This window comes from Orbicella franksi, chromosome 3, assembly GCF_964199315.1.
Source record: "Orbicella franksi chromosome 3, jaOrbFran1.1, whole genome shotgun sequence".
NCBI classification, from domain to species: domain Eukaryota; kingdom Metazoa; phylum Cnidaria; class Anthozoa; order Scleractinia; family Merulinidae; genus Orbicella; species Orbicella franksi.
Genome location: NC_138147.1, coordinates 6,571,731 through 6,586,462, shown reverse-complemented (window position 1 = coordinate 6,586,462; position 14,732 = coordinate 6,571,731). Strand labels below are relative to the sequence as shown.

At 38.8% G+C, this 14,732-nt stretch overlaps 2 protein-coding genes across 2 annotated transcripts; one reads left to right on the top strand and one right to left on the bottom strand.

Annotated features, from left to right (window-relative positions):
• The first annotated feature begins 212 nt into the window (after window positions 1-212).
• On the top strand, window positions 213-3,377 carry LOC145480938 (prolactin-releasing peptide receptor-like). The gene is made up of 2 exons (XM_081459280.1): window positions 213-774; window positions 2,696-3,377. Exons 1-2 carry the CDS (start codon window positions 394-396, stop codon window positions 3,359-3,361), a joined length of 1,047 nt encoding a protein of 348 aa, XP_081315406.1. The 5' UTR covers window positions 213-393; the 3' UTR covers window positions 3,362-3,377.
• Window positions 3,378-4,641: 1,264 nt separating this feature from the next.
• On the bottom strand, window positions 4,642-14,428 carry LOC145480937 (T-box transcription factor TBX15-like). Its single transcript, XM_081459279.1, has 8 exons — window positions 13,243-14,428; window positions 12,992-13,154; window positions 11,002-11,103; window positions 9,853-10,024; window positions 9,339-9,506; window positions 6,529-6,593; window positions 5,432-5,535; window positions 4,642-5,031 (listed from the first exon to the last, which is right to left on the bottom strand). The coding sequence occupies exons 1-8, from the start codon at window positions 13,400-13,402 to the stop codon at window positions 4,652-4,654; spliced, it is 1,314 nt and encodes a 437-aa protein (XP_081315405.1). The 5' UTR covers window positions 13,403-14,428; the 3' UTR covers window positions 4,642-4,651.
• Between the last annotated feature and the right edge of the window lie 304 nt (window positions 14,429-14,732).

The window sequence follows — 14,732 nt, the reverse complement described above, 5'->3', positions numbered from 1 at the left end:
CAGGGGAAACTGTTTTGGCATAAGTCAGTAAAAACTGCCGTCTCTTTGGAAAAACACCAGCATTGGACTTTTTGGTTATTTGCGTAAGGACTCTCCAAACGGAAACAGTGCAGACTGTGACAGAAGTTAATCTATAAGAGTTAATACTATCTTTTTTAGTGCTTCAGTTGTTGAAGGTCTCTGTAATCTTGATGATCAAGGATAGATTCAGTCTAGTATACTTCGTTCAATTGACGCCAACGTCGGTTTGCGGAGATCACAAGGAGTTACAGTCAGATAACTGACTGCATTTATCAACCAACAAAGAGGGCAAAGAAAACGTTCACTGAACAGACAATGAAGTCATTTTCATTTCATTGAAAGTAGTTTTCATTCATTTCACTCTGATTGAAGATGGGTAACAGCAGGGACTCAGCCCATTTTGACGATGAAGTTCAGCACAAGACAACATTCATCTGGCTTTCGTTCGTGTTTGTCTTCGGTACCGCGGGCAATCTACTTTTATTTGCAGCGATTTTACGAAAAGGGAGAATCATTAATGTTACTAACTTACTCAACCTGAATCTGGCAGTGGGAGATTTGATCCGGATTTTCGTGTTTATACCGGTTTATCTAGCTCACTTCGAGTACCATGAATTTCCTCCAGGACTGGGTCTGACTGGCTGTAAAGTTGTATTTATGATTGTGCAGAGCTCCCTAACGGTTTCCATAGTAACCTTGATGTTCATGAGCATGGAAAGATATCAGGCTGTAGTGAAACCACTGAGGAAACAGGTAAGTGTAAAAGCATTGAATTTTAATATAAGGCGTCGTACTGGTCCTGATATGGCGATATTTTTCTTCTTAAAACTATGTCAGACCGGAAGTTCACGCTGATAAAAGTACGCTTTCCATCCGATTCGTTAAAACGTTTACAATAAAAGTTTTGCAAGAACCTCACGAACTTCTGCTTGGATTTTGTTTAAAATTTCTGCGGTGTACTTCAGCGAAACAGATGCGATGTACTTGCTAAACGTAACACAAACTTCTGATATTGAATGCACCAAATTTCCACTAAATATTTTCAACGGCTGAACCTCGTATAACTCGAAAATCAACGAAGAAATCGCTTAAACCAAACATGTGCTTCGCATATCCATGCACAGTCTTAGAAATTGCAAACCACTCTTAATTTTTCTGTTAATATATTTGTAGTTGCTCAGTTACTTGAGGATCTCAAAGGGTTAGTGGCTTTTATGATGATTTTGGCTTTTTACGGCTAACGGTTAATTAATTTTCCATAACCCTTTAACGACCAAATGTACACCAAAAAAAATGCCGCTTTTAACCGTTAAATCGGTTTTTTTGGCTACCATGACGCTAAATGGGTCTTAGTTTAGTTTTTTTTTTAACCCAACAGATAGATTTCCCCAAGATTAGTACAAAAATGTAGAATATTTTAATTTGGTGCGTGCGCATAAGCCAAATTTTGGGCTTTTTTTTGCGATTGCCCGTTCCGAATGTTTTTTATTGCCCTTTTCCTTCCCTTTTTCTCGGCCCTTTTACTCTCGCTACCTTTTGCGTTTCATATTCTTTCTGGCTGCCCTAAAAAGTTAGGCGTTAGTTATGGGCAAAGCCTGGAAATGGGACCTTGATCAATTGTAGGTGTAATGGGCCATTTTACCACCATTTTTGCACCAAGACTGTTTCGTTTTTCAATTTGCTACGTCAGAATGCCGTCGATATCTAAAAACGAGAGTTGTGCGGATAGATCTACTCTAGCTCTACCATCTGCTTATAAAAAATATCTGGTGACATTTAAATTGATGACGTCACAAGTGGTACAGAGAGCACGACCATTAAGCAGCCGTATATGGCTCCTTGGGCGTCAGAGGGTTAAGGTTAACAGAAATCTTAAAAATTAAGAGGGAATCCACCACAAATTCAAGTAACAAGCGTTCGAAAGCTCTTGTACGAAAGTTATTTACAATGTATTGCAAACTTGCGTGCGACTATTTTAAATATCTTCTCAAAGGAAATCATTTCTAAAAACACCAAATGTCAAAAACAAATTTTGAAGTTCATTTAAAACACTTGAAAGTACTGGTGAAATGAAACTGATGATGAAATTTTACCTGTGTTTGCACAATTTTATTTCCTGAACTTTAAAATTTTATTTTCTCGAGTTACCATGGGAAAATGTTTTTGGTGTTATCCGGCAGGCAACTGTCTTATATATTTAGCTTTTTAGAAAATGCAAAAAGGGCTGCAACATACCTAAAGTTATTCTGGTAAAAGGCTTTTGTCCGTTAAAAGCTGAAATTGCTCGATTTCCTTTCGGATTCCGTCTTAATTGCTATCATTTTAAAACGTTAAAAATTAACTTTCATTGTTTAAAAAAGTTAAAAATTTATTTTCATCACTTTAAACATACTTAAGCTTAAGATCTTAAGACCATTCCGGGCTTGACAAAGATATTACCATAAGAATTGTAGACTAATATAGCTTACAAGCCACAGGCAAGGCACAAAAAAGGCTTGACAAGAGATCTTGAGATTTTCTACTTTCGTGGCTATATACTGTTCTACGGTTACGCCTAACGGCTAATTTTCTGGCCCGTTATACAATTAACCGGTAACTCCATTGAGACCCCCTTAGCTTGCTTGTTGAGATTTCCTACCCAGTGATCTAATTTGGATCTTTCCTACTTATTCAGATGACAATTCGTTTAGCCAGGTACCTGGTTATCGTTTCGTGGATTATCGGGCTATTCACGAGCTTCTGGTTTGCACTGTCACTTAACCTTGTCACGGACAAGCATGATCTCGTTCACTGCACTTCCCAATCGGATAAAAGCTGGAAAACACACGCACTTCTTTTGATCATCCCAGCCACACAGTGGCTTCCTGGAGTAGTGTTCATGGCAACATACATGAAGATCATCTTAAGACTCCGTAGAAATGGTGTGGTAAAGCCTTGTGATGTCACCCTGAGCTCACAAAATCGTCATCGCAGGAACAAGAGAGCGGTTCGTATCCTCGTCATTGAGGTGGTGTTATTTTTGGGTTGTTTGTGTCCGTTTTATCAGCATAGCTTGGCAATGACGTTTGGTGACATCAGTTCTACAGGCCCGCTGACCGTGGAAGGAATGTTAATATTCTGTTTAATGATGACATATTCCCTGATCAACCCTTTTTGTCACATTGTTTTTAATGCCGAGTTCAGAAGAGAAATTTTCAAGATGGTGTCTCAAATTAAAGTGTTTTGCCGCCTGGAGACGAATCGGGTCAGCGAGTGTCCGCATTGTCACCTTCCAGGAACTCATCTGTACCACACTGAAATGCAAACAAATCGGGAGATAACAAATGCTGTCCCAAAATAGTAGCGAATATAAGTTTTCTTTCCTCTGGAGGAGAAATCGTTCAGCCAGTATTTACATTGTCACTGCCAAGCCAGGACTTATACCATAAAGAAATTACCCTGCAGTGCATGCAGGCGTATTTAATTTGGACACGCGAGTGCACATTTTTGTATTAGGTCGACATCTTGGACTTGGCAACTGTGGAGGGTTGGGTGGATGGAAAACTTGCCGAGGGAGTAGTGGAGGGTCTCTACCGGTCAAGCATCTAATTACAATCCAAGAAAACCCAGGTTATCGAGCGGTCCGTTCCTTAAAAATGCCTGCAATGCGAGCTTAAAGAAATGGGAATGAGATATAAATAAAATCGCGAAAGTGATCCTTAGGGCAGGAAGAGGAGATGAAGACAGTTCGTTTTAGCAGTCTTCTTTTCCTATCCACACTAGACTTCATGTTGCTTGCTAAACTGCTCATGAAACAATTGTTTTTAGCCGTATCTTTACTGATCCCATTTCTAGTTTTCTAATGCGTACTTTCAGTTACTGGTGTGGTGATCTTGTAACTTTACCAATTTCAATGTCTTGGGCCGTTTTTGGCATTTATTGTCATAGTTTCCTAGCTGCTTGTTAGTGTCCTATCCCGCCTGTTTAGTAGGAAAAGGATTTTCTTCTCTTGTCGGGTCGGGAATTTAAAAGTTTTAAGTTACTGTTTGATACATAAAGTTTGAAATGTTGGTCAAGCACAGATCGATTTGAGAGATGTTTACTGAAATCTTTAAAACTGAGTTAAAAACTGACACTTGCCCGCAGGAGTATTTCAATATAGCATTGACCAAACAAATCCAAGAATAAAATTCTTCGAACATCAAGTGGCAATTTATTTTGATCGGGAGTATCTGCTTTTGATAATTTCAAAGATATCTACCTATTGCATGTACGACAATTACAACAGAATAGATAAACAAAATTTTATTTGTTGGAAGTAGTTCTTTATATTTACAATTGATTCGTGTGTACAATCTCATTTTTTAAACAAACAAAATCATTGAAAGGATTAAGAAAGTTCACGAACCACCATAGTCTGACAAATTACACTGTACAGCAATAAAACTAGGAATATTTACATCAAACAATAAAATCAATTGCATTAATGAAATATTACCAGAAGCATATCACCTAGACTAGGTGATATGCTTCTGATATTACCCAATAAAATGTCAATAACTGATCGTCATCGAAATCCACGTACTGTCCAACTCATTCTATAGGAAGTTGTGATAAGTTTTCCTAGCAGACAAGAAAAGAACAAAGATATTCATACTGTATGTGTCGTAAACGCGTGCGTGGTAGCGTAGGGATTTCCTTGGAACCCATTTCCCTGATGACTGAAGCCGTCATCTGATTGGTTGATCACGCCATTTGCCGCGCACGCTGAAAACGGTGACACTGCTGAATGGAACCCGTGACTAAAAGTCCCGAACGTTTCTGTGGCTGAGCAGTAAGGGGTCATATGATACTGTGTGGGCACCATGGCACCATGCGGAAGGGACGATAAACACGCGTGTCCATTAAAAGCGGAGAAAGCTGCGTTTGAGTGACAAGTTGGCTTCTGAGGAGGCATTGTAGGACTCATGGGAACGTTCTGATAAGGAGAAGGTACTGCCACTGTTGCATGCTGGGAGCAAGAACTTTGATCTGACAAAGTAAAAAATTAAAAAAAAAAAAAACTTGCGAACTGTTCTCTAGATACCTTGCTCTAAAGACTACGCGATGACAATTTTCCTAAATTATCAGCAAAATTTTTGAGTGGAGGCAGCGTGGCCGAGTGGTTAGGGCGCCGGACTTGAAATCCCGAGTTGTTTCTCAGTAGACCCTAGTTCAACTCCTCGGTCATGCTTGTAAATAGCCAACTGGTCTGCCTCCCGCCAGTTGGCATTTTTAAGCCTGTTATGTTTAGTTAACGTATTTGTTTCATTCAGTTTAAGTGGCATGCCTATGAACTAGCTCGGTGTAGTTAAGCGCATTGACCACTATAAACAACAACAATTTTTTTTTTTTTAGTATTTCAAAATGGGTGTTGTACCGACGTACTTACCAGAGCTAAGCTGTTCATCTCCTCCAAAATTTGAGTAAAGCAATGTTCTTCCAGAGGCAGGTCTGTAGTAAGAATAGGCTTGCATTATCTCTTCCATGGGATCTCTGTTAATTAATAAAGTAAAATATGATTTGTAACAAAAAAAAATAAAATTAATTTCAGGAAATGAATAAAAATTCAGGTAATTTCAGGCATGTTTAATGAAGACCACAATAAGACAGACATTAGTCCGTAATCAGTTTTACAGCTTTGTATATCTGAGAAAATGAGCCTTAATTTGAATTTTGCAATTGTCTTTACGAGTTTTAACACCTTGATAATCTCTTGGTTTTAATAAATGCCGCCTAATCTCTATTCTATTTTAAGTCTCACTTTCAAGATTACATGGATCAACTATGTCTAGAATGTAACATCAAAAGCTTATTTTTGACAAAAAAAGCCACTGATAAACATTTATCTGATTTAGAGCGTTTCTTGCCGACAGTTTGCGCTTTAAACACCTCTAATATTAATCCTAAGTTAAATTGTATTTCCTTCAGATGAGTTGAATATTTAATGACGTATTTCATATACCAAATATACGATCGTTTACCCTCGAAACGTATTCGAACTTTAAATAACCCCAGTCCTCTTCGCCATAAAATTAATCAAGCCGTAGACTATATAGCTCTTCCTGGGCCTTGCTGTTTTGGTGTGATATGGGGTACAGATTTTGCCGTATATTTTTTTTATAGTTTGCATTTTATTGCGTGGCGCGCAGCGCGAACAATTACTGCGAGTGAAACAAAATACGGGCGTTAGACAAAGGTGCGTCACCTACGACGTTTTTCATTTCCACACTCCATTCTTCGCTCGTAACTAACCGAAAGGGGCTTTAGGTCTTCAAAGGGATAGGACTTACAAAAAGACTAGGTCCTTTTATATACCAATTCGTATTACCTTAGGTTTACATGGAGTAAGGGTTTCATAAACCGCGCGACACCCTCCCACGATAATTCGAGGACGAGCCCTATCCGGGGAGGGGGGTTGGGGGGGGGGGGGGCTACTCATATATATCAAACATAACACAAATACAATCACCATTGTCGCGCACTAACCTTACTCTGCCAGAGTCTCTGAATCCTTTTGCAAAGGGATTACTGTCGATTTTCAATCGAGTTATCTGAAATAAAACATCCATATATATTACTGTCTCGGTTTAGAGAAAGAAAAACAAGCAGAACATACACTTGTCTATTTTTAACGGCATTCGCTGCAATTAACGTTTACTAGAAAAAAGGAAAAATGTCAACCCATAGAGTACGAAAAGGCAATTTAGTGCTTCATCTTAACCAAATCAATGTAAGCTAGGGACAAGTTTACCTAATATACCTGTATCATTTTTGTAGCGGATTTTATACATAAAGAAAGGGGACATCGATTTAGTGGGAAACGTCGAGCTCCATGTATTTAGAATACGATTATTGTATTCCAGAACCAGAATTACGACGGGCTGTAGACTATTTTTAAGGGTGTCGTAAACTGTTTTGTTCAGTATACCAAATGTTCGGCAGTGTCCGTCCTCATCAGAGTGAAAGACGTTGTCCGTTGTTGCTCGCGCTGGAAGCAAGTCGATTTATAATTTGAGGTACGCTCGAAGCGCTTGTTTACGACGTCGCTTCTCTGAAGAGGGACTGTACCACACCTCACTCCTGGAACGGGGGCGTATTTTACCTCTTTTTAAAATGTGCTCCTTATTTTTAAAGTTACTTGTTAACTTGTGGGTATGAGTAATATTGAAGGCGTTTCAATAGTGTCTTTTTTTTATGCTTTTTTTTTTTTCAGATTTATGCAATAAATTTGAGCTACTCACTCTGTGTTTTTTTTTTTGTTTTTTTTTTTGTTTTTTTTTTTTCCATAAGTCGTTTTGATCAAACGCCTTGACGTTTATTCACAAAACAGCATCATAAAACAATTCCATTGTCACGTAAATGCGCCGGTTTGGAGGCAAATGAGTCCGGTCCTATTGCGGCCATTAAGGAAATTGATGCAAAACAATTCCGAGTTCAAAGGGACCGTGTCCATTATCGGTGCATCGATTGGGTAATCAACGAGTAATCGACGGAATAATATGCCGACGGGAATTTGGCTTATTCCGGCCAGGATGTATTTACCGAGAGTGAATTATAAAAACATACTTTTAGCGCCTGTTCAAAGGAAAACACAGTCTCAGCGCCTGGAGGGAAGTTGTTTGTTTTAATGCTTTCGCCACATTTTATTGCACTTATTGCTGGATTAAGCGTGACGTTTGAAAACAGTATCAGACAACCTTGGAAAAAGAAAGAAAAAAGCCAGTTTAAATCTAAGACTTTTTTTAGTTGTTCGATTGAAAACCAAAGGAAGAAGTGGATACGATAGAAACTGCCCACACACAGGCAGTAAATGTGATGAGAAAAACAGACGTTTTTCTTAAAGACTGCGGACAAAAGGAAGTCGTTTAAGGTCTTTAACCTTGTAGATGACCGCTCTGATAAAAAGTGCGACTGCTCGACTTGTTGCTTGGATGGAAAGCAGTTGGTCAGTCACCAACATTTTGTTTTCCATCTCTTGGCCGATCTTAAGCCAATCTTCCCTTCAGCATTCAGTGAACTTCGAAACAATATTGCGCGTTCATATACAATATTGTTTATGAAGCTAGGAGTCTGCGCATAAAAATGAATTGATGAGTGTCGGTTCTGAAACGTTCCTAAATGCTGTTTACTTGAGTCAGCATGAAATTACATTAATCAAGTCTATTTTTGCATACTTTCCAGTTATTTATGGTTGAGGTTGAATAAATACAGTATAGATATAGCGGTGATAAGCCTGTTGTTGTTGCCCTTGTTAATGAGTTCTTGTTCCGTTGTTCTTTTTCACTAAAAGATGGTACATGACTGAGCGAATACCCCTAACATGCGTTAACTATATGGGGGCAATTTTTTTAAAGTTATTTTTTTGGTCAACCTTTCAGATATGCATACGTACTCTTTTGATTTAATGATGTCACATATCGCTCAGTCCGCAAAACATGTAGTTCTTTAATTAAAGGTCATTAAAATAACTGATGCATCTTTAACTTTTCTAGCCTTATTTACTTTACTTTACGTTGATTCTAAACTATACTACCGTACCAAGCAGTGCTTAAATACATCAAAATGAATATCTCCAACAAATTGTAACCACAGAAACAAAACCAATTTCAAAGCGCCCTTTTCATTAAATAGTAAGTTGTCACGAAGAAATCCTACGTTTCTTGTTAGCTTGTTAGATTCTAAACTACACTACCGTACCAAGCAATGCTTAAATACATCAAAATGAATATCTCCAACAAATTGTAACCACAGAAACAAAACCAATTCCAAAGCGCCCTTTTAATTAAATAGTAAGTTGTCACGAAGAAATCCTACGTTTCTTGTTAGCTTGTCAATGACTGTTGGCAAACTTTCAAGCTCTAGAATTTGTTAAGTATTGGGGCCGTCTATAGATCAGTAATTAATTAGGCGCGGGTAGCAAACAAAACGATCAAAAAGGCGCGTTAATCGATATTATGTGTTTAATGGTTTGCTGTAAAAACTTCAGAAGAAATATTAAAATTTCAGTAGGCCGACGTTTCAATGTTTTAAGCGTGCACCATTTTCAAGGTACATCCACATACATAATCCTCTTCGTGCCTTAGTGGCACATATTAAACGCCGTAAACATTCAAGTAGGATTCAAGATAGATTCATAAAACTACATCCTATTTCTGTGTTTAAAAGATCAATAACTCAGTGATAACTGTCTTGTGCCAAAAAAAAAATTACAGGAACTTTCTTTTCAAGAACGGTTGATCAAGGCAATGTCGTTGATATTGTTAAAGTTAAATAAAGTTAGTTTCATAAGATGATACCTGTTGGTTCTGGTACGCCGTTACCGTTGTAAAAACCGTATCTGGAAATAAGAACGTCTTTTTCAACGACGAAGGTCTCTCCACGTCTACAGTGACCATGTCCGAGGTGTCTTTTTTCTTGATGATATGAATTCTGGGCTGGTATTTGTGCATGGAGTGCAGAATTATCTATAAATGGCAAAAAAAAGAGTGGTCAAGGAAAAAGAAACTGAAAAATTGGCCATTTTTAACCAGAAAATATATCCTCTTTTTGTTTATTTTGTCCAAAACGGTCATTGACTGACGCCCTTTATTGTCTGGAAGAGTGTTTAGGGAAATTGTAAAACACATCTGTACCCGAGTGAAGAGGCACTGTGAGAGTAAAGTGTTTTGCCCAGGAATACAACGCAATGTCTCCGGCCAGGGCTCGAACCTGGATCGCACGATCCGGAGTTGAGCGCACTAACCATTAGGTCACCGCGCCTACATGGGCCGGGTTAACTATTCTTCAATATATTTTATTCCAAGTACTTACGTGTCCTTGTTGATCAAGCTCGTTATTGGTCAGTTTGACTTTGTCGAACGATACTACTTGTCTCATCCAATCTTCACCAAGCGCGGGAGAATCAGGGTGAATGTACACGCGGCCTGGCATGGGGGCGTCAGCATTTCCCGCCACTACCCACTTAGAACTATGATAAGCGTATCTGTTGAGTTAACGTCATTCCACTGAAATAGAACCTGCACTGATATTTTTGTCTATTGATTTTTGTCTATTGATTGTTTATATTATAGGAACTTAAATTTTGAAATGAAAATGAGGGGTCCCCTTGTTCGTTTAGGAGCGACAGCACCTTGTTTATACCCAATAAATCCTTATAATGGCACCATGATTGTAGTCACGATTACTTGCTAAATTCACCTTTCCGACGATTGTTTCTTGTTCTACACTGAGAATTGGTCCATATTTATTTTACATAGAGAAATTTATTACTCAATTCAAAACAACAGAAAAAAAATTATAGGTCGCCATGCTCGTTTTCGAGAAAATGACGATTTACCTCTATGGCGAGAGAAAAAAACCGCCATTTTTTAATGCGCGCGCTAATCACGCGTGAAATTATACGCAGTAGGGATGCGCAATGCAATACTGGGGAATGACCCTAAGACAACATTATCATTATTATTATTATTATTATTATTATTATTACTATTACTATTATTATATTTCTTAAGGAAATGCAGTACATTAACACTTTCGTGACACAGAAAATCATCAGATACACTAGTTTACGTAATTACCGCGTGGGACCCCAAGAAATAAAAAGAAAATTCTTTGTAAAGACTACTTGGACGTCACAACGTATAAGGTTTTTAGGTAAATTATTTCGTGGACTAGAACTACTACACGTAGTGCTCTACAGTCAAAAATTCACTTTTTAATGTCTCCATCTTGATGTTGCAGGCGCACGGTCATGCATCAGCCTAATTGTCGTGTGGGAACCAAATAAAGCGAGAGCCGCAGCATGCACTACCAAGTCATAATTTGAGCATCGTTGTGACTAGCAAAGTTGTAGAATCCCCATGATATAGTTTGCAAGACTCCAACTGAAGTGCAGACTTGTCCATAGTCACTATGTATTTTTAACCCTCCTCTCCTCCCCCTGCGTGCGTTATTTCTCACCTGTAGCGTTTGTTGTCCAGCGGTACCACGTCCATCATAAGCATGTAATAACTTTTGGGATCCAGTCCACTCACTTTGACTCGGATGGCGGGAAACATGCGCCTGGCACAAAAAGAATCAAAAAGCACCTTTTTATTTCACAACTTCTTTTGTTCGAACGCTAAAGCTAACCAAAGCTTCAAATAACATCAGTTCCCAAGCTATTTCAATATAACAAACATGTGTAAAACAACTTTGAAAAAGTTCACAGCCTCGTATCATGGTTTATACAGACTCATTCCCACAGGTCGCAATGCTTTTGGTTAGCATGAAGGGATCGAAACTTGATAACGTTTTCAGGGGCAAATCATTAAAAAAAAAGAATCAACGGTCAATCTCGTTTCTACCGCAGGCCGAAAGTATGACGTTTAATTTTTAGAATTAAAATGATTGAAAGGGCGCAAAAGTTCTTCTTTTTATATGGGACATGACATTCAATGTCACCAGTTCTCGTCCAGAAACAAAGTAATAACGACTGGGAAATCTTATACGTGTTGCGCACATCCTCTCTACTTGACACGGCTTCTGTGAGTTGACATATTTCATTTCACGACCCTTCAGCTTGCTTAATTAGGACATTTCTCGTGCTGTTTACAAGCTTGTTTAGTTCTATAATCATTCCGCATAACCTTTACCACAGCAATAAATTATGTAATTTCTTTCAGTACTTCTTGGTAATACAGCTAGTTGCATATGATTGAGCTGATCAAAGGCCGGACGGATATAGAGACGAGCTCGCGGCATCAGAAAAACTAAGTCCATTTGATAGGAAATATTTCAACCACAAGGGATATACGGGCTTAAGGTTATCGCGACTGGCTTTGAGATGGAACAGCTTTTTTGAAGTGCGAAGTACTCCAATCATTGGAGAGATGATTTCATCATTTCAATTGTTCCGACTGATAAACCTCACTAAGGCAGGTAAAAATAGAAATTCGCCCGTCACTTCCAAGACAAATAGGGTACAACTTTTTGGTTGATGATTTCGATACGATAAGTGCTTTTAATAAAGGCCCATTCAGAATAAAGTCACAAAGGAATTTTGTAATTGAGCCAATGATTCAAATTTAATTTTATTACGACATGCAACAAATCTCGGAAGCTTCATCCGCTGAAACCTATTGACGTAGACCATGCATCGTGCATATGATATTTTTCTTTCCCTTGGAATACGTTTAGTACATCTCATAAGCATTTAAACTAAGCGCGGAATTTATTAACAGAGTATTTATGGACTTTTTGTAAAATAAACCAGTGCCTTTGGATATTTTTTTTGTTAACTTGTGGGCAACTAAGCAAATGATTAAATGTTACGCTTTAATTTGTTTTCGTTGCTCTTTGATCTTGCCCTCACTACGACGTTCTTGAAACAGAGCCTTCTTTCCAGCATTCATGACTAGAAGCAACTAGCTGACCTTACAGTGACGATTTTTTTTTGGCGCTATCATCGCTTCGACAACGCAACGATACAGAACGCAGAAGTGTGTAGAACGGAAGAGCTTAAAACCTCTTATCAGTTGTTTATATCCTTGAGAAATCCCTACTATTTCCGAGCTTTCGTAGTTCAAGCGATCAATTGTACAGTAACAACAATAGACGCTTCGAAGGTAAATGATTCCTTATATTGTGACTACGTACACAAGGATTTGCGAGGCTTCCTTCTCTAGCTTTTTCTAAACAAAATTGCGCGCGACACTTCCTATCTACCGATCATTCCTTTCGTGGGATTCATTCAGCGAAGAAACGCCCAAATGAACGTCCAACGGCATTTTTTTTCTCGTTGAACTTATTTCCGTCAATATTTGCCTTCGTAGTTGTTTATAAGGATTAAAAGACCACTCCAGAATACTGTGCGATGGAGTCACGTCAGCGGTCCTCAAGCCAATATCTTTTTAAGTCCACCTCCTAAAGGCACTAGTAGAAGTTTAAAAGCTCTTGTCACCTCGCCTACCTGCCTGCTTTGGTAATTATCATTTCTGTGCCCAACTCAAAGAAACGCTGCCACAAATCCCTCATTTGCAGCTCGATAGTGATGTCTTCACATTCCAATGTTTCTTCAGACCCAACACGACTCTGCATGGCTTGCATTGAGCCTAGAGCTTCGGTGGCCAGATCTGAATACAGAGAAGGTAGAAACGGCGAAGTTGGAGGAGGAATTGAAATACGCGTGAGTTCGACCACCCGATCGTCTAGGAAACTTACCTTGTTCAGAGTTGTCTGGTGATCCACGACCTGTCGAAGCTGCCATTCTTGTAGATAATGCCTCCTGGTTTGTATTTTCGGGGGATATCAGCGACTCAACGGAGAAGGCGTTCGCTCGAGAAGATAGATTCCCATTTACGTGTGATCTGGTGTGATGCATGACAGTTTAAAACTATGATTGGCTTTGGACCGCTACACAGCGAGTCGGGACAAGAGTGAAAACGACTTTACAAGATGTCTAATTTAAGATGGAGGCTATCTTCTGATTATATCAATTAACCGTGATAATTAGATTTATTATATACCACAGTCATCACTCTGCTCGGAAATACCAGAGAACGTTCCTATGACGAGCAACATAACCTTCATCAAAAGTGCCGCCGTATCCACCCGTGGATCGTGGGAATACGAGCCTGTTATCGCCCGGTTACTCTCCAATCACCGGCCGACTGCTTCAACATGAAGTTTCCGGTGTTTAGCGTAATTAGCCAGACAAAACAGACAGACCAGAAGTTTCCATGAGCGATGACGAAACATTGATTTCACCGCATAAGGACGGGACACCAGACAGCCGGCAAAGCGATAATTTGAAAACAACACTTTTGAACAAGCTGTTATCCCGCTAAAATAACTCCTGGAAACCTCCAATGGTGTTATTCTGCCATCAACTCTTTTCCTGTAAGTATTGGATTATATTATTTCAGACGATTATTGTTCCAAGCAGAAATGAAATCATTAAATTGTTATATGAGTAATTTTTTCCTGATGACCCGCAAGTCTCTGTAATACTGTCCGTAACTTTTCTTAAATGGTTTTCCATATGAGCTTTGACACGACCAGATTTCTGCGAAAATGATTTCAGCTCAAAATTGTACGTTTTAAAACCATCATACTTACTCAAAGCTATGATTGTTTTTTGTAGGAAAACAAACTCTTATTCCCTTCAAGTGTTTATATTGTTCCTCCTCGTCGCTCATATGGACTCAGGGCAACGGTGATTGCCCCCGGCGGTGTGTTTTTTTGTCGGCAAGTCAGGCAATTGAAGTAATTAATCGTTGCGTTATACATTGTCGCTCGCGCAGGAGTGATAATGGACAACATAATGGTTTGTGGCGTGGAAATAGAGTGCCAAATTGTTGACGGAGTCGATTTACCCTCACAAAAACCTCTTTTCAACAAGCTCTCACCATTTAGTCCGCTTTCAAAATATTTTTGCTGGACACAAGTGGCTTAAAAAACACTAGAAACCCCTTGAGTAAACCCGTGTGGTTGGCGGTGTTGCTGAAATGAAAGACGCCACAGATGTTTCATGTCCAATAACATATGTTTTTCGTTTGAACAATGCATAAATGTAAAATGAAAATATCAACTCCTCTCAAACAAATAGACTAGTTCGACGATTAACTGGAGTTGCACTTAAAGGTTTGCAATTTTCTCAGTTCATATTAGACAGTGGACCAAACAATGCATCTTATTCAAGATTAAAACCC

Coding starts and splice junctions, on each gene's coding strand:
- LOC145480938 (XM_081459280.1), top strand. CDS start 394: ATGGGTAACAGCAGGGACTCAGCCCATTTTGACGATGAAGTTCAGCAC. Junction 775..2,695: donor TGAAACCACTGAGGAAACAG/GTAAGTGTAAAA, acceptor CTACTTATTCAG/ATGACAATTCGTTTAGCCAG.
- LOC145480937 (XM_081459279.1), bottom strand. CDS start 13,402: ATGCATCACACCAGATCACACGTAAATGGGAATCTATCTTCTCGAGCG. Junction 13,155..13,242: donor ACCAGACAACTCTGAACAAG/GTAAGTTTCCTA, acceptor CTCTGTATTCAG/ATCTGGCCACCGAAGCTCTA. Junction 5,536..6,528: donor AGAGACTCTGGCAGAGTAAG/GTTAGTGCGCGA, acceptor ATTAATTAACAG/AGATCCCATGGAAGAGATAA.